Here is a 27,173-nt window from a genome sequence, read left to right as displayed (position 1 = left end):
CGAAACCGAAATCAAAATGGCGGCAACGAAACTTTTTTTTTTCTTTTAATGAGTTGCCAATTCAGCTATTTTTTATAGATTTAGTAGATTTATGAACAATCTAGCTTAAAAAATCAAACAATTCTAATGGAAACAATATGATTTGGTTATTTTTATTAAAATGTCTAGCTGTAAATTTGAATTTTGAGTTGGCAACACTACTTTTAATTAATGTATATCAGTTGCTGATTGGATATCGTTTGAATATTTTACGTACTGTTGTGACAAAACGTCTTACGCATTGCTATCTGATCTGGTTCATCTGTCTTTTAATATTATTATTCAAGGTTTGTGTTTTTCTACATTCTTAAATTATAATGGCACGGAAACAAACGAGGTTTAATCTCCAATGGCTGGATCCAGCTATTCATCCAGAATTCAATTCCTGGTTAGGAACTGTAAAAGATGATGATACAAAAGCATTTTGCTGCATTTGTTGTAAAGTTTTCTCATTAAGTAATATGGGAAAGCGTGCATTAGTATCACATGCAAATAGTTCTAGTCATGTTGAAATAAAAAGATTGAAGTCGGAACAAACTTCACTGATAAGGTTTTTACTCCAACTTCTAATTTCTAATCTAGGTTCTTCTAATAGTCAACAAAATGTGTGTGAAATGGCTTCTGTTGTGGAAGATATATCTAAGATCACTAATGAACAGTCTCTCACAAAATCAACATTTTTTAGCAGCACTTTGACACCTTTTGTGATAAAAGATGATGTAATAAAAGCAGAGATAACTTGGACATTGGCAGTTGTAAAGAAAAAGATGTCACTCAATTCATGCTCTGATATTAAAAACATTTTCAAAAAAATGTTCCCTGACAGTCCTATAGCCACACAATTTCAATTGGGTCCAGATAAAGCTTCCTATATAATAAATTATGGCATAGCCCATTATTTCAGAGAAAAATTGATTAATGCTGTTACAAGTTGCAATAATATTACTATCTCCTTTGACAAATCACTAAACAAAGTTGCTCAAAGAACTCAAATGGATCTTGTGATAAAATACTGGGACAAGAGTAAAGATAAGGTTATGACCAGATATTTAAATAGTGTCTTTATGGATCACAGTATAGCAGATGATCTCTCTGCATTTCTCAATGGCCTTTCAGACATTCGTCTTGATCTTGCAAAAATTCTTCATATCTGTATGGACGGACCAAATGTAAACATAAGTTTTCTGAATAAATCAGAAGATCACATGGAGAGACAGAATGTTAGTAAATCATTTGTGAGAATGGGAACATGTGGTTTACATGTAGTCCATGCAGGGGCGCCGCTAGCTGTGTGAACGCCCGTGTGCAATACCGATTATGCCGCCCCCTGTTTAACTACGATTACCTATGCTGAGCTTGCCAGAAAGGCTCTTTGCCGCCCCCTTGACGTGCCGCCCGCGTGCGGTGCACGCCTTGCACACCCGCTTACGGCGGCCCTGAGTCCATGGTGCTGTAAAAGCTGGTTTTAAAGTAGAAGATTGGAATTTGTTACCACTGCTATGGAATTTGTACTATTTGCTAAAAGACTCACCCACTCGGCATGCTGAATTTATTACTATAAGTGGAAGCAGATTATTTTCCAAAAAGTTTGGTTCAACAAGGTGGTTGGATAATGGAGAGTGCTTAGAACGTGCAACAGAAGTTGTTGAATCTGTGAAGACATACATAAACAACAGTACAAAGTTGAAAGACAGCAATATAGCTACATTCTTGAGACAGGCACTCAATGATCCCTTTATTAAAGTTTAAACTTTTATTTTTTCAGTCAATATGTACACAAACTGAGAGCTTTCTCACCAGATTTCAGAGCAACAAACCTCTTGCACCCTATTTTTATAAAGCAGTTGTTCAATTATTAATGAACCTGATGAGAAAGTTTGTGAAAAATGACAGGGTCACTGACAAGCAGTTTCTAAAAATAGATTTAAATGCCAATGAAAACTTGGTACCTCTGAAGAATTTGGATATTGGTTTTGGAGCAAAAATGGTTTTAAAAGAATTGAAATTAAGCAACAAGGATATTCTGTGTTTTTTAAGAGATTGTTGAAATGTGCTGAAAGTGATGACATAAAAGATTATTGAGAAGAGATCTATCAAGTACAAATGTGTGAAGGCTTTGAGCAGATTAGATGGCTTCTGTTGTGGAAGATATATCTAAGATCACTAATGAACAGTCTCTCACAAAATCAACATTTTTTAGCAGCACTTTGACACCTTTTGTGATAAATTATTAAAATGCAATCAAATGTTGGAAAATTGTATTTCAATGTTTTACTGGAGGTTCTACATGATACAAACAGGATTGATGAGAAATGTGCTGTCAAAGCAAAAGAACAGTATGATATACTCTGCAATAAAGTGTCCATAAAACCCTATCTACAAAGTTTGAGGACTTCATATCTGAAAGGAGTGATGATGATGGTCTGGACACATTTTATTGTGAAATTATGAAGGATGATAGGCAATGCAAGATCTATGGTCTATTATCAAAATTTCTCTTTCTTTCTCACATGGGAAAATCAAGCATTGAGAGTGGTTTTTTGCAAGTTTAGTTGCTCAACGCATAATTTATGATGGGAATCCATTTTGCAGGTGGTATTGATCAAATAAATATAGATCAGAAAATGTTAACAGTCAGAGGATCTACACAGCAATATATTGTATCTCTGCAACAGAAAAAAGATATTCAGAAGCAGCAGACATTGAGGGCTGAAGAAAAAAGAAATCTTACACAACAACTTAAGGATTTAAAACAACACAAGAAAATGTTAAAAAAAGATCACGAAAAGGAAGAAAAAGAGATTGAAATGAAAATAAATACACTTGAGGAGAAAAAGCTAAAACTACATTAATATAATAGTTCTTGTGTTTTGTGAACTGTAATTAATTTTTTATTTTCTAATTATCTGTATTTTGAAAAAAGAGGATTAATACTAACTGTTAAATACTAAGAAGTTTCTCTGTATTTTGATTGTCCATTTTGTAAAAAAATAAAAAGATTTTACAATAAATTAGATGCATTTGTTAGAGAAGCTATAGTATAAACTTACACCTATTCCTCTTTATATACAATCATCAATTTTTTTACATAGGAAAAATGCTTTATTTAAAAATTTTTTAATTTAACTTTTTGTTAAAATTATGTTGTTGTTTAAAAAAAGTTACTCTTTTTGTTGAAAGATTAGTTTTAGAATTATGTGTTTCTAAGTCAAGAGTTCATTTTAAACATAGTACAGTACTATTTGTTTATCAAAGAATACTGTTTGTTGATTTTATACTACCTTGTATTTACTAGATTTACATACAAATAATAATGATAAATGATGATAAAATAAAAAGCTCATGTTTTGTTTGTAAATTGCTTATTTTTTCATTACATTGAAGTTGTGGATTCTATCAAACATTTTTCTACAGGATGTATGTACTGTATTTTTTTAATGTGACAGTCTTTGAAGCATATCAACTGTGCATAAAGAGGGATAGATATACTCAATGTTCACAGTAAAAGCTGTTTTATTATGTCGCTATTCCACACTGTAAGAAATGTGAGGGTCAGGGAATTTGGACAAAGTTGGTCAGGGAAAGTCAGGGAATTCAAAACAAAAATTTGAGTAGGAACCCTGTATATTGAGAAATTGGCCTTATATTAATGCAAAAATAGTCTACAGACATAAGCTGGATACATTTGACATGCTAAGGAATGAGAAAGACCGGACATCAAAAGAACACCAGGAGTATATAAAATTTCGCTCAGAGATAACAGATTCAATAGAGACCTTCTTTATATCATATCTACAAGAAGATTGCTTGAACAATGCCTCCATGAACGCAAAACAGATATTGAAAAGAAGAAAAGCACTACCGCCTTAGCTATATATGCCAGTGAAAATGGCATTACAACCAAACTACAATAAGTGAAAAGTAAATTTGAAAATAGAAACATTCAGAATTAGAATGCATCAGAGGCTAAATCAAACTTTGATCACACCAGAAAAAATTTTTTCTAGAACTCCACCTGAAGAAGGTTTTAAGGTGAACTGAAAATGTTTGAGTTATGTTCCAAAAATAACTGTAAAGCATTATATGTTTAGTGAGGTATATTTATAGTAACACTTTGTTTATTGGATGGATTCTATTAATTAAAATGTTTTTGTCTAATTAAAATACTATAAGAGGTTGTAGCTGGACACTGTGAAAAGAATGAGTGGTGAAACTGTATGTGGTTTCTCTGCATGGCCTTACACACACAAGGCTATGCAGAGAAGCCTCACGTTCTGTGACAGAAATGAATTACAGAATCATAGATCCTTTCATAGGATATGTTCCCATATACCAGGTGTACCAATTAATAATGTGGATTTTGTTCAATAGATGACATTACAGATGTTACTGCTAAAGCTTGAAAGCTGTTAATATGTACATTACCTAGCTAATCTCCATATTAACTAGGGTGATCCGTTATAGCTGCAAAAATTATTCCATTTCTCAAATTACCTAGGTAATGTGCAGAGTATCTAGATAATCTGCACATTACCTACTAAGCACAGGGTAAAGTGAAAATAAGATCTTTGCTGGAACAACAGCAATGTTTCTGTACGCTTAAATTAACATAATGTTATTTATTTAATTATTGATATCTAAAGAATCAAGTTAATACAATCAAACAATCAACATATTTAGTTGATAGAATCAATCATCAATCAATTAAAAAAACTGTAATACAAAAATCAAACAGTTTAAAATATTATTACAATTAGGCAAATGAATTTGCAAAACATATGATAAAATTGTGCTTACTTATTAGTGCAATCTAAAGATTGGTGATACTTTGAATTACATAGCAATTGGTTTTAGCGACAAGCACACCTATTTGTAGTACATTTAGATTTGCAGTCACATTTTCTGAAACCCTGCCCAGTACCAAGGGATTGTTTTATTGCTGTTTGACGTAAAGATATTGCTACAGCAGGGACATCTTCTTTCATTAAAAATCTCTCTTTGCAAACACTAAATTCAGATTTTGCATACAATTGTTTTAAAATACCTGTTTTAGTATCAAGTTTATAAAAGCCATCCTCTGTTTTACAAAGAACCACAGCTAAAATTGAGCATGCATCAGTTTTCGCTCTGTATTCTTTGGGTACTTTAATTCTCATAGTGACACCTTCATTGACATTTGGGTGCTTTTCATTAGAAACTGCTAACATTTTCTTTGCTTACTTTTCTAAACATTTCTTGGCTTCATCACGCTGTATTTTCTGATCCATATTCTTTTTACAGATGTTGCACAATACATTCTTACCATATCCTTCCTCTTTAGGATCTACTTCACCACAAATTACGAGAACAAACATATCACACGATTTACACTTGTGAGCACTTGATGCTGCTTTTGAGCAAACAATACAGAGTATGTCTTGTATAGTGCTCTTTACAGGCTCTGCATGAAACTGTGATGGCAATTCTGCTGAAGTTGAGGATAACTCAGTGATGACTTCTTCAACTTGCAGAGGTGTTTCCTTGGAGGTGCAGGGTAACTGAATATTCTTCATAACTGAATATTTCTCAAACAATGGTGTAGAAGGCAGTTTAAGATTACTATCGATAAATTCTTGTATTTCTATAGGTGATTCTGTAGAAGTAGGGGATAACGGAATGTCATCTTGAGTGTGATTTGACTGTGATTCCATAATAACAGTCTCTTGTGAATCATCTAATTTTTCAAGGTCTTCAATATTTATCGAATGTAATACACTTTGTGGTATAATAGAAGAAGACAATCCCACTTTTGCAGGACAACTGAACATGGCTTCTTATGGACTTCTTTTAATTGCAGAATGATAGGCACGATTCTTCATGAATACAAATTGTATGCCCTCACTCCACTTATTAGTTTGATTATCAGTCATCCAAGTAGTTAGCATGTTTTCAATGTCTTGATTCGCTCATTCTACACTTCCTTGACTTTGGCTGTGTATAGGTTTGCCATTAACCATTTTGATTTCTGGCCACAACTGTGTTACACATTCTAAGATTTTATTACAAAATTCACGTTCGTTATCAGAATGCAAAATCAAGTATTTTGCATTCTGATAACGGATGGGAATTTTGTAACAAAAAAGAGAAAAATATCAAGCAAGTTATAGGCTACTTCATCCACCTGTTTTGATGTGAGCAGCTTTAATACAACAAATTTTGTTAAGTGAGCTTGGTATATGAGAAGAAACTTAAACTTTCCATCTGCGATGATATAATCGGCTTTACAACAAGCCTTTTTTTCACACTTTTTTGTTTTTGTTGACAAGGTTCGCATAAATTCAAAAACATTTTTATTTGGGCTTGGGTTATGTTTTTATGAAATGTTTTTAATTGCTTGATCATTCTGTCTCTTCCATTATGGCCAATTGACAAATGAGTCAAATACAATATGTCAAACAATTCTTTGGCATGCACAAACTTTTTCACACTTTCTTGCACATCTGACAACGGCTCAATGAGTTTTTCACAGCCTTGTACAGTTAACACATCATACCTTTGAATTATTCGATAATCTCGAGATGATTCTTTCTTCTTGGAAACTTTTATTTGCTTTACATCTTCAATTATGGAATCATACTTTTGTTTTGTCATTAAAACACATTGAATCTTCGCCAAAGAGGTTTGCAAAGAATCTTTTCTTCATTTTACTCACCAATTCGGTGCTATCTTGCATACTAGGAGTTAAATTTATCTGCTTTAATTAATTAAAAAAATCCCGTCACAAATTCATGCGCTAACAAGCAGAAATGAATTTGAAAACAGAATTAGCTATGCGACACACTGGCAGCTGATGCAAATTATGAGAAATAAAAACAACTGGCGATGACAAGACGCAAGCGAAAACCAAATTAAAAGTGGGGGGAGAGAGGGAAGGAGTAGGGAAAGGAAATGAGAGAAACAAACTTTTGAACTTTAACGATACAGAAGCCGTTAATGTGAAGATTACCTAGGTAAAATGCGGAAAACTCTTAATTCCGCACATTCATGGATCACCCTAGTTAATCTGGAGATTAGCTAGGTAATGTACACATTAATGGCTTTCGAGCTTTAGCGGTAACACAGATATGTTGACATATATCTGATTTGATGTGTATGCCATTTTGTTGAATCGAAAATAAGCTTTAAAACTTTATATGTCAAATTTTCTGAAAGTGAACATCATAGATGTTTTTATGCTTAAATATGTCAATTTTGTTCTGAAAAAAGAGCATTTGTGGGAAGTTTTAATTCATTATTTTGAGGAAAAGTGCTGCTGAAAGTTATCGTATATTTCAGGAAGCTTATGGTAAACATCCCCCATCTCAAGATACTTGTGAACGTTGGTTTAAACAATTTAAACTTAGTGATTTTTATGTGAAAGATGATGATTGTTCAGGTCAACTTTGAAGACCAACAGTTACAAGCATTATTGGATGAAGATGCATGTTAAACTCAAAAACAAATTGCAGAAAGATTAAACGTTGCTCAGCAAACAATTTCCGATTGTTTACAAGCAATGAAAAAGATTTTAAAAGAAGGAAAATGGGTGTCACATCAACTGAATAAAAGACAAATGGAAAACCAAAAACTCATCAGTAAAATAGTGCTTCAATGGCACAAAAGAAAGTCTTTTTTGCATTGAATTGTGACTAATGATGAGAAGTAGATTTATTTTGAGAATCCTAAATACACAAAATCATGGGTTGATCCAGGTCAACCATCAACATCGACTGCAAGGCCAAATCACTTTGGAAAGAAGACAATGCTTTGCATTTGGTGGTATCAAGAAGGTGTGGTGTGTTATGAGCTTCTAAACCCAGGTGAAACTGTTAATATTGAGCATTACCAACAACAAATAATCAATTTAAACCATGTTTTGATTGTAAAATGACCAGAATAGGCCAGAAGACACGGCAAACTATTTTGCAAATACACCTACAACTGCCATGTATATTTATATAAAGTATTTTGCTTCATGATAATGCACTATCACGCACTTTGAAACCAGTTAAAGATATGTCAAACAATGTTGCCTGGAAAGTATTAACCCACCTGCTGTACTCACCAGACCTTGCTTCTTCTTATTTCCACTTGTTCCAATTGATGGCATATGCACTTTCTGAGCAGCACTTCAAAACATATGAAGAAGTGGAAAAATGGGTCTCTGAATGGTTTGCCTCAAAACAAGAAAGTTTTATTGGGATGGTATCCACAAATTACCTGAAAGATGGAGGAATGTGTAGGTAGCAATGGGCATTACTTTGAATAAAGTACTTTTGATGTTGTTTTTTGAAATTATCGTGTTTTCTTTGATTAAAAAATCCACATTATTAACCAGTACACATGGTACATAAGATTAGGAAACATATGGCATCTAAAACAATGAATTGCCTACTATTGTATATCTATACACCAGTGCAGTTGAATATAGTTATTACTTAGATAGATAGATAGATATTTTATTGTAACTTACTGGAGTACAGTAAATACTGGATGTCACAAATGTATAACTCAGTTAGACATGGTACTAGATACATAGAAGTACATGGATACATGAGTGAGGTGAGATGATATAAAGTAAAAAAAAAATAATAATAAGAATAATAACAATAAANTAACAAAAAAATATATATATTAATAATAATAATAATAATAATAACAATAAAGAGAAAATTATATACAAATATATACAATGTAATGTAAGCAAAATAAAAACAAGTGTAATGTAAAATACAGAATTAAGTTTTGATATATTGGTACATGAAATACAGAGATTGCAAATACAAATAAACGTGGATGTGTAAATTTAACGTACAATATCGAGAGGAATTAAGTAATTAAAGTAACACAACATAATAGAGAAAAGTAATGATGTTTCTGTACAGAGTAAATAAGTATACACGAGTTTACACAGGGGTAAAGGACATTGGTACAATGCACTGAGGACATGGTTACAGGTTAGGTGCATGTGACATCAACATTGCAGAAGACAGATGTAGGTGAATGGCCTGCAGGCATGTGAGGCAGTTAGATGTAAACAGTGACAGTGGTACGATCAAAGTAGTTGTTTATGAACACAAGAAAAGTGAGGTAAGAGTCTTGGTGGCTGAAGAAGCTGTAGCAGTCACTAGGCCAGCTGTACCCGTGTGCTTCAATGGTGGACTTTAAATAGTGCCTCTCCAGTTCCAACATGGGACAGTCGAAGATGTAATTGAGATTGCTGTCACTAGTACCACAGAGGGAGCAGTTAGAGCTAGGGCGTTGACAAATCTAGCCAAGTATGACTGAAATCTACCATGGCCGGTGAGTATAGTTATTACTTAGCAGAAGCAACACATATTCTGATTCAGTGCTTTTGTCTACATCATATATTCTTAAATAATAATAATAATAATATAATGTCATCTCAACCTGCTGTTTTTATTTTGAATTATTGATATTAGATAATTTTGAAAGTTTTTTGTCTTATAAAACAAGTTTCATCAACACAAAAATATGACAAGTACCTAAGATCAATTGATTGTTGTAGAACTTAAAATAAGAAAAAATTAAGATTATATATCATTTAAAAATTTTTCAGCTGTATTTTTTTCATTTTTTCTAAGAACCTGCATGAAAATAGCAAAATATTACTTCTTTTTATGTTATTCTTTTATATCTGATGATGACGATAATATTTTGCTAATTTAACATATTAAAATAATATAGTTCTGAATCTGAATTTTAATAAATGTTAGGATTTCTGAAAAAAACCTGATATTATTTTTTATTACTTGATTTGAAATGTTAATTAACTGTTTTGTTTGAATAAATATTTAAAAATTTTATTTCAGGAGAATGTGAAGCATTAGTAACACAAGTTCATCCAAATGTATTGTCATCAGAATCTACAGATTGGTTTTATAGTTCTTGTCCTGATGTAGAAGAATGCTGGCTAGGCTTGCATAAATGTCACCCAAATGCAACTTGTACTAATACCCCGGATTCTTACAAATGTACTTGCAGTCACGGATTTAAAGGAGATGGTATTTCTACTTGTATGAGAACGTAAGGTTTTCACCATTATTACAATAAAATTTTTATTACTTTTACCTTAATAAACAACAAATTATAGATGTTCATCAGAATGCATTAATGGATATTGTTCCGAAGCTCCGGATTATGTTTGTATATGCAAATTAGGTTGGACGGGTCACGACTGTAGTATTAATTGTGGTTGTAACAATCATAGTAATTGCACAAAAGGTGTGGCTTTATGTGACGATTGCCAGGATTGGACTGAAGGTCAATTCTGTGAAAGGTGCAAGTAAGTAGGAAAGTGTATAAATTAAATTTTAATTTAAAAAAATTATAATTTTTTAAATAAAATGTAATGTATAGCAAGGTATATGCATTTATTAAAATAAAAGTTGTTACTCATTTAGTTAAATTAAAAATTACAGTTTTATATTTATATTTCAGGACAGGAAGTTTTGGTAATGCAACAACTGCTGTTGGATGTAAGAAATGTAATTGTAATGATCATGCAGACGAATCAGCTGGATATTGTGATCGTATTACTGGTCAGTGCTATTGTAAGGATAATACAGAAGGTTTCAATTGTGAGCGGTGTAAACCAGGATATTATGGAGACACAAGGTGAATTTTTATATGTATTTTTCAAGATGTGTTGTAAAGAGCTTCAAAAAACATAATGATCAAATTGATGCACTTTTTAGGGATGGAGGTCATTGTTACTTAGAATGTCAGCCTCGTGCTGTCATTACAGATATTCAGAAAGGATTATTAGGAAGTCAAGTGGGAGTTACTCATCCATCACATTGTCTTTGGATATTGTCTGTTCATCCAGAATTAGATAAAAATTCTTTTGGAAAACATGCAGAAATGTTAGTATTTTTATTAAAATTGAATTATTTATCCTATTGTTTATAATTAACTTTTTTTTTTTTTAAATTTACAGAAATGCTGACATACAATTAACAATTCATGCTGATATGAAGATTAAATGCCCTCAAAATCATCTATATGTATATGACGGTCTTCCCGAATTTATTTCGGCTCGTTACCATGGAAAACTTTTGGGATCATACTGTAGTCTTAATTTGTCTAAACCAATAGTAACAGTTGCTACATCGGGCCATATGACTATATATTACAAGCGAACTAATCCAGCTCACGGTTTTAATGCAACATATCAAAGATTGGAATGTGGACATTCTTGTAAATTTTCAAACAAAACTTGCCATGGAGAGAGATGCCGATGTAAAAATGGGTTTAGTGGAGTGACCTGTAATAAAGAAATATGTAAGAATAAATGCTCATCACAATTTGGGTATGGTGTCTGTCAGCAGGTGAGTTAAAGTAATTTTAATTTTAAAATGCATAAGAAAACGTATAATTTCTGCTGTTAATATTAATTTTGAATGGTTTTTTTTAGTTATATGGAACTTGTCTGTGTAAAGATGGTTATGGTGGTTCCGATTGCTCCGTTCGTCTCGAACACTCTCATCTACTTTGGTCTACTTTATTTGATTCGGATAAGATACGACCTTCTGAATATAGATTGTCCAAAGAATTGCCACGGATGGGCCATACACTGTTGGCTAGCAAAAAATCTGAATATTCATTATCTGATTTAGTTTGGGTTTTTGGAGGATATTCATCCATTTATGGGAATTTGAATGATTTATATGTGTATGATACTCAAACAAATATATGGATAAAGGTATTTATAAAATTTTTGAACATATTATGTATTTGCATTTTTTTAAGAAGAAATTTTATTGGGCTGCAATTTTCAAATTGCAGACTTATAAATTTCCACTGTCATTCATCTGTCCATTTGTCTACCCTTCATTAATTTCAAGAACAAAGTTAGATAGATAAAAATTGAGACCACGTGTAGGAGTCGGAGGCCCTGATTAATTTATATGAATTTCCAGTCTGGACTGGAAGTCACATGATTTCAATTCAGAATTTTTACCTTACTATATACAGTAGAATCTTGTTTTAACATCATGAAACAGCAGATTTTTTCCAGGTCCTGTCAAGTCAATAAAATTTTACTTCCTTTTAGTGTATCTGTGACTCAGGAAAACCTGATGTTTTTCTAGCCCCATCTACTGTAAACATTGCATTTTTTAATGTTTAATTAATATTTGGATATTTTTGGGTATTGAATTTAAGAAAATACATTGGATGCAGAGCAAAATAAGCACATAATTATCACGGTTCATATTGCTAACTTTGCAGCCATACGTTAGTGCCCTCCTATAGCATATTGATTACTGCTAGAAAGCTACTTCTGGTGTTGTACTCAATGGACAGAAAAACATCATCAAAACAAACCAAGATGAACAAGTTTTTTTAACGAATTATGAAGTCAAGGGAAGTGCTGATTAGGATATGTACTGTACTTTTTTGTTTTTATGCTATACAGTTCCATCAGCTTTGTTGTACACATGTATGACATAATGTATGTATGATCTTGTAACATACAGTACATATTCTGTGGATTGAGATGTTAAGAGACTGAGTAATTAAAGTACAAGCATTTCTTATATGGATATAATGGATTCTTGGAACAGTGGATGACTTTCAACAGCCTGAGCAATTTGTTAAAAATAAATTCTATTGTAGAGCAATAAATTTGGTATAGACTTGAACTTTAAGATAATTTAAATTACAATATGATTAATGCTTGCAGCCCAGCATTGTGACAATATCACAATAAGTAAATTTGATTTTTATTTTTTTAGTGTAATAAAGTTTATTCAAATAATCAGGTCAAATGTCTATATAAATATTATATTTAATAATTATAGAATTTACGAAAATGTATTATATAAAAGCTATATATAAGGAAGAAAGTTCTTTGATAAGTTTAAATCTTGAATAAATTTCATATAAATGTCTTCTATCTAATGGAAATACAGTCAAACCTTGGTTTTCAAAATTAGTTCATTCTTAAAAGTTGTTAAAATAACTGATTTGTTTTAAAACCAAAAAAAATTTTCTCATAAGAAACAATATAAAATGGATTAATCTATTCCCGACCCCAAAACAAAGCTTTTTTTTTTAGCCTTTTTAGCTATATTTTATGCATAAAAATGCCTACAAATGCAATGTAATATTATATTATTTATATATATTCTATATAATATATTAAGAGCAAAATGTTCCGTTAATGCCAACTGAACCAAAACTAAGACTTTACAAAGTGCTATAAAAAGAAACTCAACTCTGCCTGCATGAAATATACCAAATCAATGAAGACAGGACAACACATACTTTATCCACACTTTCTGAAATATTATTTTTCAATTGATTTGATTTCAATTTTAACTTAAATTAATTAATTTTGATTTTATTTTTTGTTTCAGTTTCAGAGTAAAGAGTTTTAATTCTTATTTTTAGTTTTAATTAACTGGTTACCTGGTATTAATAAATATTAAATATGAATATTATATTAATAAATTTTTGTTATTTACTTTAATTTAAGCATATTTAAATACAAATTTTTGGATGCCATTTATATTATGTGAATATCAATTAACACAGTTTTTATTAATTGATTTGATTTAGATTTGACTGATGCATACCAAAAAAACAAATAGTACTTTCCCTGATATGCATTGAAATTTAATTTAAATAGCAATGTTGTCGATGATTTGTGTTATGACATCTAAACATGTGAGGCAAATTTTGGCACCACCGACTTTTGAATCGGTAGTCTGGCATTGATTGGTTGGACTGTTGACTTTCTCTAATATAGGAAGTATAGTGAGTTGAACATCTGTGGCTGGCTCTTGCCTAGTAGCTTGTTTGGCACCAAGTCATCGTACAGCAACTGGGCAAACTGAGTTCAAAATTTTGTTTGTGAACCAAATTTTTTGAAACCGAAGGTTTGACTGTAGTTTTAGTTTTATGAAGATTATTGAATGAAACTAATAACTTTTTTGTTACAGTATTATAGTTATTTTTATTATAGTTATAAATCTATACTAATATTATAAAGAGGTAAAGTTTGTAAGTTTGGATGTAGGAGGTAATCTCCGAAACTACTCATCCAATTTCAAAAATTCTTTCACCAATGTTTAGAATGGAACTTCAGGGTGGATATAGGCTGTATATTATTCTGTTAAACATTCATATAAATTAAAAGATATCATCTAGATAAGCGTTATATTTTTGGTGTCAGTGGGTGGTGAGGGGCAAGACGCGTACATATACAAGATAGGTAAGCATGCGGCGCAGTCACATGGTCAGCGAGATATGCAGTGCACATGTTTGAACTTGTGCTGAACATTTGCCTATTTGTTGTCATTTAAAATAATGAATATCTTTTGTCCCGTATGCGTTCCTAAAACATTCATATAAATTAAAAGATATCATCTAACTGATACTGTTATAGTCACAAACTGAATTCCACACGGGTGAAACTGCAAGCACAGCTTGTCTTTGTATAAATTGCTAAAATAATGAAATGAAATTTAATAAGATATTATTTCTCTAATAGTGCAATTTGTTTACTGGATTTCTGCAATGAATTTCAAACAAAATATTTAATGCATATAAATGCATATTATTAAAAACATTTAGAGTATTTGTTCTTGGTAAATATTTTAGCTTATGAAATGTTTAAACATTAAACAGTTTGTTTTCAATGCTTTACTGAAGTTTGAATTATAGTTTACTATCTGATTTATGTATGAGTAGATTTCATTAACTTCACAAGTCACTAAATGTTGGCACTACATTATAAATTGTAAAAATTGCAAACTGCTTCTTGTGGTAACTAAACAGATTTTAGTAACTTTTAATGTAAAGATGTGAGGAATTGAACCCAAATGTTACTTTATTTTCTAGGGCCTTTTTATTTTGTTTGCTTTTATTTTTAATTTATTTGGGAAATTTGTTTTGTAAAAGGGAGAAAAAATCTGCACCCTCCATTCAAAACTAATCTCTGTTAAAAACCGATAGGTTTACCTTTGCCTGCTGTGACTTGTCATCAGACCCAATCTAAAATGTCATCTATGATTTGGTGAATTAACGATGGTTATTAAATTATGTTTAAGGGTAATTTAATCAACATAATAGTAATAATATATTGTCAAATATTATATGAGAAAGTTGTTGGTAAGAGAGAATTGTAAAACAGTTCTTAGCAAGTATTGTGTAAATGAGCATGCAGTGACATTAGAAATGTGACATCACATTTGATGCTGAAAAGACTGCAAAAGGAGATCAGAGGGGCAATTTCCAACAGACATCAAAAGAACTTTTGATTGTTACAAACAGGCTGTTATCTTGAGAAAAGTTTCATTTATAAGTCCAGTATTATAGAACTGTGTGGCATAAGGTGGAGATTTAGATTTAAGCTAGAAGTTAAGAGGCTTGACACAAGGATTTATTCAAATTCATGCAATTTATTCTTTTGAATTTTTAAATAAATTCAAAAGAATTTATTCAAATCTTCTGAAGCCATATGATATTTATGGACAGTTTAGATTGTTATTTGTTTCTATGTTGGCAAACTACTGATAAGCATAGTTACTCACTATGGACAGAATTTACTTGACTGAATTATATTGACAGTATGGCCCATAGTGTACTGATGCCCTGCAATCAAAATTCATTTCCATCATATCAGTCATATTTATTTAAATATGATGATTTGAATTATTTTAAACAGTATACAAACAAGGTAGTCCTTTACTTTCATACCTAATTTGTTCCTGAAATGTGTATGAAAGTTGAAATGCATGAAAGTGGAGCAATATAAAAAACATCAAAAAGGGTTTTCAAAATATTTATTTATTTTTTTTTATTAGTATCTGGTGTTTTCTTTATAAATTTTCCAAGAGATAACTGAATTGTACTCTTTTTGTTTTTTTATAAAGAGCTCTGTAACATGCTGTGTCTTTTTCTATTGCCCTTCATACATGAGATATACACTCTTGATTATATAGAGATTATAAGACCTTGATTTCTTTTTCACCAGAGCAAAAATGTTTATAATGTGATAGCACACTTTCTAACATAAACTGACAAGACACAACTTATCAACATGAGCACTAACTTGAGATGTTCCTGCTCAAGACTGAACCTGTGACATCAGAAATGGATGCGATTAGTGTTGGGGAGGGAATAATGACTTATAGTTCATGAGAAGGGGGGAATCATTACCTGAATAATTTTGTAATATATATTTTGTAATATATATTGATAAAAATCAAAAGTACAAAATGTGTATGAAATAGCAAATTGTACGAAAGTAGAGTACTGCCTACATAACAGAAATAATAATAATAATTGAAAGTAATATATTTTAAGTGTGATTAGCTGAATACAGTTTATTCTTGCACCTACAACTTTTTCTGTTTATACAACCCCTAGCAAAAAGTATTTGAACATGATGTAAGAAACTAAAATTGTTTAGTTTGAGCTCATTTTACAAGAAAATAAAAATGTAATGTTCAAAACAAAAATATATATTTTGTTCATTGGGTTATTATCGTTAATCTCTTTAATTTCAAATGAATAAACCAAACCATTTTTTCAAAAAATAACTTTTACATAAACAGAATTGGGAAAAAGTTTTGAACATACAAAATGTTGGAAAAAGTATTTGAACAACTTTTTAAATTTATAGATTTGAGCATTCTAATTTGAATGGAAGAAACCATTAGCTTTAAGTGATGTGTTTGCATCATTTTCTAAAAAAACAGTGATATGATATTTTACTTGTCTTTGTTTAAACAATTGTCCCAATCCAACTGTTTTATTAATGATGTGAGGAAAAAAATTATAAAGCTACAACAAGATGGAAAAAACCAAACAGAAGTTGCAATGTGTGTTGATGTGTCATTAGGAACTGTAAATTACACTAGGAAAAAGCATAAAGATACAGGAGACAAATAGTCATGTCAGAAGTATTTGTCTAGCAAAGTTTAAGATCACCCATTGAAAAAATGTGTTTAAAATATCAAAAATGTCTTCCAAATAATTAAGTATGGAATGAAATAAAAATAAAACAAATATCTGTGATAGAACAGTAAGAAATAGATTGAATGACATGAAATTTTCATTTGCAAAGCCAAAACAAAACCCTTTCTGACCAAGAAACAAAAAAAACAATCATTTAAAATGGTCAAGATAGCACAAAAATTAGACTGTAGAAGACTGGAAAAAGTTTTTCAGCTGAGAGTAACATATGTATTAGGTGTGGCGAGGATGCAAGAAAATTGATTTGGAGATATCAGATGAGAAATTTATGAAGACTGCCTAAATACAAATACTACATTTCCAACAAGTTTAATGATTTGGAGGATAGTTGATAGTCTCTGATTTGTGGAAAGGTTGTATGTAGCATCTTGCATGGAATGTGATGTTTCTGTTGAATTAATATATATATATATTTTTTTTCCACAGGTTTGGGATTGCACTGTCCTCTTTATAGTTGATGGCTTTTTTCTTGTGGCTACCTTGTAGATTTTCTAATTAGATTAAATATGGATGGGTGGGCTTCTTTGGAGGGCCAGGCTGATGATGTAAATGTGAAGAGAAACAAAACACCTTTTTTTGCCGAGAAATAAATATAATTTTAAAAAACAAACGTTTTCAGCCTAGTTAATAGGCCATCTTCAGGTCGAAAAAATGGAACGTAAATGTTCCATGAATAGAACATAAAAATTTTTTAAATCAAAAATTTACAAGAGAAAAAATAACGGAAGAATATAAAAAATTTAAAATAAAATAAAAAACAAAAATAACATAAATCTTCAATGGACTAATTCTGGTCNAACAGAGTCAATAATCAGCCACTTTTTTCTTTTGATATTATATTCGATTGTTTTTTCAAAAAAACCATAGTTGGGTGAAAAACCACCAATGAGAACAAGACTTTCATCATCCACCACTGTTAACGTCGAGCCTGCTAAAGCAGGAAGCTCTTTTGGTACCTAATGAATTTTGAATGTTTTATTTATTAAGCTTTGTACATTTAATTGAAAAAAAGCTTTATAGAATGAAATAATCATATAACTCTTTTAAACTCTAAATATGTGATTATAACTTACATTTAATTTTGTCCACATTTTTTCTAAAGTTGAAAATTTCCAAAAATCTCCAAGTACTTCTTCTTTGCCGATACCACCAAAAACATAAATATTTCTGTCTACGAGACTGGCGCAATGAAAACGACGTTCGGGAGGAGATCCTTCACTTTTTGGACTTTTCGTCACCTTAAAAAGAAATTGTATTAAAATTAAATGACATGCAATTTAACTGATTTACTTTTCCATTAATTTAACATATACATTGAAATTTGTCCGCTATTAGGAGATACATGTTGCAGCTATACTGTATTTTAATGCAGTCATCATATAATGAAGAATATGAAGAATTATGAAAACATCAAATTTGCATTAGGAATGTGAATATAATGAAATGTATAAGTAGGATATAAATTTAAAATATACACATGGTATATTATTTATCTATAAACATCAACTCACAGCCCGAGTAGATAATAACAACACCAAACGATCGCCTAATTATCGGGCTATAATATGGCTATTTTAAATGATTGGAACTAAGTAATTTCAGCCCGATAATTAGGCGATCGTTTGGTGTTGTTATTATCTACTCGGGCTGTGAGTTGATGTTTATAGATAAATAATATACCATGTGTATATTTTAAATTTATATCCTACTTATACATTTCATTATATTCACATTCCTAATGCAAATTTGATGTTTTCATAATTCTTCATATTCTTCATTATATGATGACTGCATTAAAATACAGTATAGCTGCAACATGTATCTCCTAATAGCGGACAAATTTCAATGTATATGTTAAATTAATGGAAAAGTAAATCAGTTAAATTGCATGTCATTTAATTTTAATACAATTTCTTTTTAAGGTGACGAAAAGTCCAAAAAGTGAAGGATCTCCTCCCGAACGTCGTTTTCATTGCGCCAGTCTCGTAGACAGAAATATTTATGTTTTTGGTGGTATCGGCAAAGAAGAAGTACTTGGAGATTTTTGGAAATTTTCAACTTTAGAAAAAATGTGGACAAAATTAAATGTAAGTTATAATCACATATTTAGAGTTTAAAAGAGTTATATGATTATTTCATTCTATAAAGCTTTTTTTCAATTAAATGTACAAAGCTTAATAAATAAAACATTCAAAATTCATTAGGTACCAAAAGAGCTTCCTGCTTTAGCAGGCTCGACGTTAACAGTGGTGGATGATGAAAGTCTTGTTCTCATTGGTGGTTTTTCACCCAACTATGGTTTTTTTGAAAAAACAATCGAATATAATATCAAAAGAAAAAAGTGGCTGATTATTGACTCTGTTGGTGCTGTACCCGTAGGTAGGTTTGACAATTTCATACTTCTGTAATAAAAGTTTTGACTTTCTCATGTTTATAATTTCTTTATGTTGCTTAAATTGTTTGAACCCTGTAATTCTTAAAGGTTTCAAATTTTACAACTTTTATTAAATATTATCAGTTATTTCCAGTTTTATAATAAAATGTAATGATTCTCAGAGCACATCTTAAAATTCTGTTTCAATACATGTAACAGAAAGAAATAAAGTACAAGTATAATAAATTAGTGACAAATACTAATATTCCTTTGTGATCACAATTTCATTGAAAGATAATTAGAATGACAATTAAAATTTTGATAAGTTAATAATAAATTTTANCCTAATGCAAATTTGATGTTTTCATAATTCTTCATATTCTTCATTATATGATGACTGCATTAAAATACAGTATAGCTGCAACATGTATCTCCTAATAGCGGACAAATTTCAATGTATATGTTAAATTAATGGAAAAGTAAATCAGTTAAATTGCATGTCATTTAATTTTAATACAATTTCTTTTTAAGGTGACGAAAAGTCCAAAAAGTGAAGGATCTCCTCCCGAACGTCGTTTTCATTGCGCCAGTCTCGTAGACAGAAATATTTATGTTTTTGGTGGTATCGGCAAAGAAGAAGTACTCGGAGATTTTTGGAAATTTTCAACTTTAGAAAAAATGTGGACAAAATTAAATGTAAATTATAATCACATATTTAGAGTTTAAAAGAGTTATATGATTATTTCATTCTATAAAGCTTTTTTTCAATTAAATGTACAAAGCTTAATAAATAAAACATTCAAAATTCATTAGGTACCAAAAGAGCTTCCTGCTTTAGCAGGCTCGACGTTAACAGTGGTGGATGATGAAAGTCTTGTTCTCATTGGTGGTTTTTCACCCAACTATGGTTTTTTTGAAAAAACAATCGAATATAATATCAAAAGAAAAAAGTGGCTGATTATTGACTCTGTTGGTGCTGTACCCGTAGGTAGGTTTGACAATTTCATACTTCTGTAATAAAAGTTTTGACTTTCTCATGTTTATAATTTCTTTATGTTGCTTAAATTGTTTGAACCCTGTAATTCTTAAAGGTTTCAAATTTTACAACTTTTATTAAATATTATCAGTTATTTCCAGTTTTATAATAAAATGTAGTGATTCTCAGAGCACATCTCAAAATTCTGTTTCAATACATGTAACAGAAAGAAATAAAGTACAAGTATAATAAATTAGTGACAAATACTAATATTCCTTTGTGATCACAATTTCATTGAAAGATAATTAGAATGACAATTAAAATTTTGATGTTGTTTAAGGTTTTAGAAATAAAAAAATTATTTTTAATATATAGAGAATAACAAAACCCTCATTTAGTTTTTATTTGGTTATTACTTAGACTGCTGGAATTAACTTTAAGTTAAACAGAAATAAATTTATTGATAAATTTGATAGTCAGAAGTTTCAATATATGAAAATTAACAATTAATTTGTTCTTATGCTTTTTGTCTGTGTATATGTTCCATATAATTTGACTATTATAACCATTAGATATGAAGTAATGATTAATTGTTAATAATTATATTAACAATTAATTATTTCAAAATGAATTAATAAAAATTGCAATAATTAATATTTTAATACTTGCAAGTGTAATATTAAATTAAATTAATGCATTACAAAATTAAATGCATAGAAGTATCACGAAAGTGTCTTCTTTTAAATCTTAACATACTTTTAATCTTTTAATGGTTCAAAAATGTCCTTTTAATGGTTCAGGAACAAACTGTCCTTATGGCAGAGTTGACCTTCCTTTATAGGCTACTTTCCCCACCTCAATATTTAAAAATGGTTAAAAATATTTCCAGGTTTTCATCACAATCATAAAATAAATTTACAATTAAACATTAATTGTGAGGACAGTTTGTTCCTGAAGTGTGAAAAGGACGTTAAAATTTAAAAGAAGACAGTTTTGTGATACTTCTAATCATTTAATCATTTTACATTAATTTTGTAATGTATTAATTTCATCTTGGCATGTTTTAATTAATGTTTAATTGTAATATTAATGGTTATAGTTTTGCATTTAGAACATGGCCTCTTATAGAGGTTAGATGATAAAACTGAGTAATGTATTTATTCAGTGTTTAGGATTTGAGAATTCTGATTCTTTTCTGACCTGACCTGCTTTCTATATGTTTCTAAATTAATATAAATTAAAAATTCTATGTATCTTTAAAATATTAATTTCATCATTACAAAAGTTTGTGTTTCTGTATTTATTAGAAGAAGTTTTTTTTTTAAGAATTTCTTGGAACTTTACATTGTTCAGTTATCTGATAAAATTGATATTTAGTTTTAAAAACTGCTATTAGGTTCCTTAGTTTCTTGATCTTTAATTGTTTTTTTTTTTTCGTTAAATTTTGTTATCTGGATATTTTCAAATTTCATAATGAAAAAATGTTAGTACAGTAGTACCTCAGGATACAAATGCTTCATCATACGAAATTTTCAGGATACAGCATGAAATTCGAACATATTTTTGCTCCATGGTACAAACAAAAACTTACCGTACAACATTACATTAGTTTCCAGCGCCACCACCATGATCATTTGTTCCTTCTGTTCCACATGTTTGCTTTATTGTGGAAGGATCTCGCTCAATAAAGGAAATCTTGAGGTATTATCAGAAAGTGACCGATTTTATTAAAAACCAAAAAGGTTCACACTGGCTGTATTGCTGCTCAGTTTAATAACATTTGCCTGAGTCATTTTAGAAACATTTTAAAAAGTAGGCAAAGCCAAACTCTTTGGATAGATATTTTACCAAATGACCTCTATCCAGTGAAAGTGCTGGTGGAAGTGAATTAAAGAAGCAAAAAGCAGTGAATAAAAAAATAAGAAAAGAGAAAAAAATTAGTGTTAAGTTATTTTTAAGTTATTGTTACATCATGTTACATAAGTTAAATTTTAGTATCATTTCCCTTCTCCCTCTCCTCTGCCACCAATTTACACCTCCACCATCGTCTATCCTCAAAGGTAAAGGGCAAATAAAACTACATTTTTTTTTATTAATTATTATTCTGTTATGGTTATTTATACACTTACAACTACAAAATGCATTTTTCAGTGTTTTCCTTACTAAAGTTATTTTTTTTTCAATGTACTACTTAGCTTTAATTTGAGTGTGTTTTTTGTGTTGGAATGGATTATTTGGTTTTACATGTAATCATATGGGGAAAAATGATTCACCTTACAACATTTTCATGATACAATCTCAGTTTAAGAATGGATTAATTTCGTATCCTGAGATACTACTGTACTTGATTGTTTACTGTTCTCTCAATTAGATGTATGTTCTTTGGAATTAGTACAAAATTGCTGTTGAGAACAAATCACACAGGAATATTCCTTTTTGATGGAAAAAGTAGGTGTGTTTTCTATAATTTAGAAAGGCTATGCATTTTGGGCTTTATGCCCTTCTTCAGTCCTTACTTTATTAAATATATTGATAAAAAAACTATGTAATAAATTACAGAATATATTAAATTTTTTTAAAATTATAATTGCCAAAAAATTATTATAGTGACAGCTGAAATAACTAATTATTAAAACTGTGGAGTAAAATAAGTAAAACTGAAATACATTAAAAAATATAAGTAAATAAATAAATGTAGTAAAATTTTATTAAAATAATAAGACAGTATACCTGAAAAAATAAATATATTTTTGTTAAAATGTATAAAAAGTTTGACTAAAAAAAGGTAGTAAAACATAAAAACCTTAAAACTTAATTAAAACTAAGGTGTAAAAACATTCACTATGTTTATCAGAAAGGCTGACATTTTATACAAAACAGTGAATTAAAATGGGGTGGGGGAAGAACATCTTAAAATGGACTCTTCACAATATTATAGTTTAACTGAAGATCCTGATCCACCTACCTGTCTGTCCTTCCTTAATCTTGAGAAAGGAGTTAGATGAAAGTCGAGATCAAATATGGAAAGCTTAAGGGCAGGAGACCAGGCCTGCCTACTTTCTATATGTTTCTTCAGGTTTGTACCAGAAGTAACATGACTTCTGGTACAAACCTGTTACTTCAATTCAAAATTTTCCCCTAACAGAGTTAGTTAGATAACTGGCACAACTCTATTGCTAACAGGGACAGTGTGATGTACAGGGGCAAGACACCATTAAAAGAATTGAGAACATTGTGATGAAAGGTTGCAGTCCCACATTTTGATGGGGACTTTTATGGGAAGCTGGATGTTACTAACATAAAGAAAACTCTGTGGCCAGCCCATTGGCCAAGCCCAAACCCACAACCAACTAACTACTGATGTTCAGTGATTTTATCCACTTGACTATTGGAGGACACTTATTAGAATTAAGAAAATACCATTTGGAAATGAAAAAACTCAAGTTGTTAAATGTGGAAAATTAAATACTGAGACTTTTCACAAGGTTACACTTTTGTTCCATTCAGGCAAGTCATATATGCTACCTGTCTCAGTAATGATAAAGCACATCTATTTTGTGTTATACCATTGTCACAATAATTAAGTAATATAATACAGTTGAGTCCACATAAGTCGACACCTCAAGGGGAAGTGGAAATGTGTCGAGTTATCCAATATGACGACTAAAACAAAGTTGAAAAAAACCACAAAACTACAATTAGGAAAATACAGTAGTGCTTTATGCAGTACATGCAATGCATCTCTCTGACCATCCTTCACTGGCACTAAAGTTGGTTTCTACTCCAAGTACCTCAGCAATTTCCATTGCTTTTTGTTTCAATATCGGCTCTGAAACAGGAAGATTCGATGAACGAATTTGCCTTAGCCAACATACCAGAGCATCTTCAATATCTTTGTATGGCGACTTTCTCTGGCATTTTCAAGACAGCCTTGGTGAAGACCCAAGAAAAAGTTTCTTAATTTCTTCTTTTTTCTTCAGAATTCCCACCAATGTTGTTGTTGGAAGGTTTTCTTGTTTTGCAAATTTGGCTTGCAAAGTTTTATTACATTCAAATTCAGCATAAGCATTGTTAGGTTTCCGAAACACTTGCTGCAAATAAAGCATGAATAAAAGGTGAGAAAATGCAAAATTTGCTGTGATGCTAAGCTGTGTGGTGTGAACTCATTTTTTTTCAGGAGGGGAGTCAACTTATCAGACGTCTAAACAAGTGTGGGACAGAAAACGTATGGCGATTTATTGGCTGGGACCACAGAAAACTGACTACTTAACCGATGGTATCTAGTTATACTATTACGACTTATGCAGACTCGACTGTATATATTTAAAAAAATTAAATCCTTTTTTTTTTGTAAGAATTATATTTAGTTTATTATTTTGTTAAATATTTTGCCAATATAAATCTGAAAATTGAATGTAGATAGAAATTAATTGATTTATAGAAATCCAATTGATATTTTGGGGTGTAATGTATGACATTACGTAAGTTAGAAGTATGCAAATATAACTGCTGAGTTTTATAGCAGTTGGTTGAATGGCCTAGGCCAGGGCTCGGAATTAGCGGCTCTTTGCATATACATTTGCGGCTCTTCGAACATAAACTCCAATTTTACCTCGCCTCATTTCACCGCAGCCTTATAACTTATGAATTTATGAGATAGAGCCGCCGAACAAACTTCGACTCGTACAGCGTACTCTCTACCACTCTTTAGTCTGTCCGCACATGACCACACTTGCATTGATCATTATGAGTCGCATGCGAGTGGCAACATTTGAAGCATATCTATATATACATAACCCATTGAATGTGTGTCCATCCGTGTAACGTTATGCCAAAATCGGCCACTAGAGGCGCCCCTGTCGTGTGTTGTATTTTGCACATTTAAATTAACAGTATAAATTATTATTATTCATTTGGCCAAAAACAATATAAATAATTCAGTATATTTGTAATAGGAATTTATTATTGTCATGGAATGCCTGTAACGCGCACCAGGGAGACGCCCCCTAGTAGGCGTTATATATGCGGCTCTCTGGTACTTTTGTTATACTGTTTCCATGACAATTTGGCTCTTCTCACTTGACAAACTGATAACCCCTGGCCTAGGCATGTATAGTGAACAAACAAAGTAACAAACAAACATCCTCATTGATATATATATAGATAAATCAAATTTTTTGTTGACTTATAAAAATTTTTTTGTCTAATTCCATTGTCTTACCCATGAAATGAACATTTCCTTCTAAAATCTGGAATTAATCTAGTTATGAATTAGGATAGTCAAAATGCATCCTTACTCACATTTATAAGAATGTTTCTTCTTTGAACTCAGTAAATCTTTCTGTCAATTAATAATTGATAATCACATCCTAGCTCACAAATAAACTGCTAGATGATGTCAGGAATCTTGATGAAAGATTCTTTTAATTTTTCAAAATAATTCTTTTTGGCATTCTGTATGTGGATGGGGTCGACCAGAAATTCACAAGTGCCTGTGGCCTATAACTCCTACTGTGACCCTCAACTGGCTATCACTTCTACTTTGGCATGGTATATGTGGGATTAGATGAGTGAAATTCCTAAACTATAAGAAAATAAAGGAGGGAGTGCAGAAAAGAGGGAGAGGGAGAATGACGATGGTTGAGAAAGGCAGCAAAAGACAGTCATAGAAGACTTTTAACATCAGAAGATGAATGCAAGAATCATAATTGTATTATATTTTCCTTTATTGTTCTATTTTCTNAAATTAAAGTAAAATTTGTTTATTTTTGGTGGTGTGTTCTCCTTTTCCTATTTACTGTGTTAAAATGACCTTGCTTAACACTGTTTTATTTTGTGCTTTTTTGTCTAGGAATGTATCCTAAGTGGTAAACAAGGTCTTACTGTATAATGAAATATTTATTGACATCACAATTACAACTTTCCACTTTGGAATGATTATTTGACTTTTCCAATATCTCAAACTTCTATAGCAAAATAATTATGAATGTAAAACTCAGACATTGAATGAAGGTTTCATACCTAATTGTACTAAAATGTGTTTCATGTACTGTACATGTAAGATAAAATGATTGATCTACACATGCTTGATGGTAGTTTCTGTATCTGTAAGATTTACAGGTATGTTTTTGGGGATTAGAAATATACTATAAATGATTTCTAGGAAGCAGTTTACTTTCTCAAGTAAATTGCTTGTAGAAAAAAGCATTGAAAACATAGCTTTGTATCCATTTTATGTTATAAATTACATTTGCTTAATAATGATCATGTATTGTACAGTATATACTAAATCAGTGTTTCTCAACGGCAGCAATATCACCCCCATGTGGGCGTTTTTCCATGTTCAGGGGATGATTAGTAACAATTTGTATTTTGGGGGGGCAAAAAAACAATTTTCTGGGTGATATAGTAAAACATTATATTAAGAATAATTAGATGTTATTCGTTATATCGTACAACAATTAAACAAATAACATTATATAGTCACTAGTCTATTCGATGCAGTAAGAATTTGGAGTTAGCCTTGTCCCTTGGCATTGGAATTTTGTAGTGAAGGTGGCAATACTACGTAATGGTTTTATTGAAGGGGGCGATGATTCGTTAGAGGTTGAGAAACACTGTACTAAATGCATGTGTACAGTACATTTGCATTTTGTATTAAAGTGCAGTGTTTGCAAATGTGGCCTTTTTTTACATAGAAATTTGGTATTATCCTAATTATTTATATTTAGTAATATTTAGTGTGAGGCTTGGTTAGTT

The 27,173-nt window shown here is 30.8% G+C and overlaps 2 protein-coding genes across 2 annotated transcripts in view; both read left to right on the top strand.

Annotated features, from left to right (window-relative positions):
- Positions 1-27,173, top strand: part of LOC111612543 (multiple epidermal growth factor-like domains protein 8) — a 136,763-nt gene that overhangs the window by 84,827 nt on the left and 24,763 nt on the right. The window contains exons 18-27 of the mRNA XM_023353773.1: positions 9,891-10,104; positions 10,172-10,363; positions 10,519-10,695; positions 10,776-10,943; positions 11,018-11,408; positions 11,495-11,782; positions 18,987-19,151; positions 19,269-19,439; positions 19,970-20,134; positions 20,252-20,426. Coding sequence (XP_023209541.1) covers positions 9,891-10,104; positions 10,172-10,363; positions 10,519-10,695; positions 10,776-10,943; positions 11,018-11,408; positions 11,495-11,782; positions 18,987-19,151; positions 19,269-19,439; positions 19,970-20,134; positions 20,252-20,426 — 2,106 coding nt within the window. The remainder of the gene's footprint in view (positions 1-9,890; positions 10,105-10,171; positions 10,364-10,518; positions 10,696-10,775; positions 10,944-11,017; positions 11,409-11,494; positions 11,783-18,986; positions 19,152-19,268; positions 19,440-19,969; positions 20,135-20,251; positions 20,427-27,173) is intronic.
- LOC111612544 lies at positions 13-1,752 on the top strand. Its single transcript, XM_023353774.1, has one exon. It carries the CDS (start codon positions 357-359, stop codon positions 1,332-1,334), a length of 978 nt encoding a protein of 325 aa, XP_023209542.1. The 5' UTR covers positions 13-356; the 3' UTR covers positions 1,335-1,752.

This window comes from Centruroides sculpturatus, unplaced genomic scaffold (assembly GCF_000671375.1).
Source record: "Centruroides sculpturatus isolate CEXI.00-Female unplaced genomic scaffold, Cexi_2.0 scaffold1680, whole genome shotgun sequence".
Classification (NCBI taxonomy): domain Eukaryota; kingdom Metazoa; phylum Arthropoda; class Arachnida; order Scorpiones; family Buthidae; genus Centruroides; species Centruroides sculpturatus.
The sequence above is the reverse complement of the archived record's forward strand: the minus strand, read 5'-3'. Positions and strand labels throughout refer to the sequence as shown.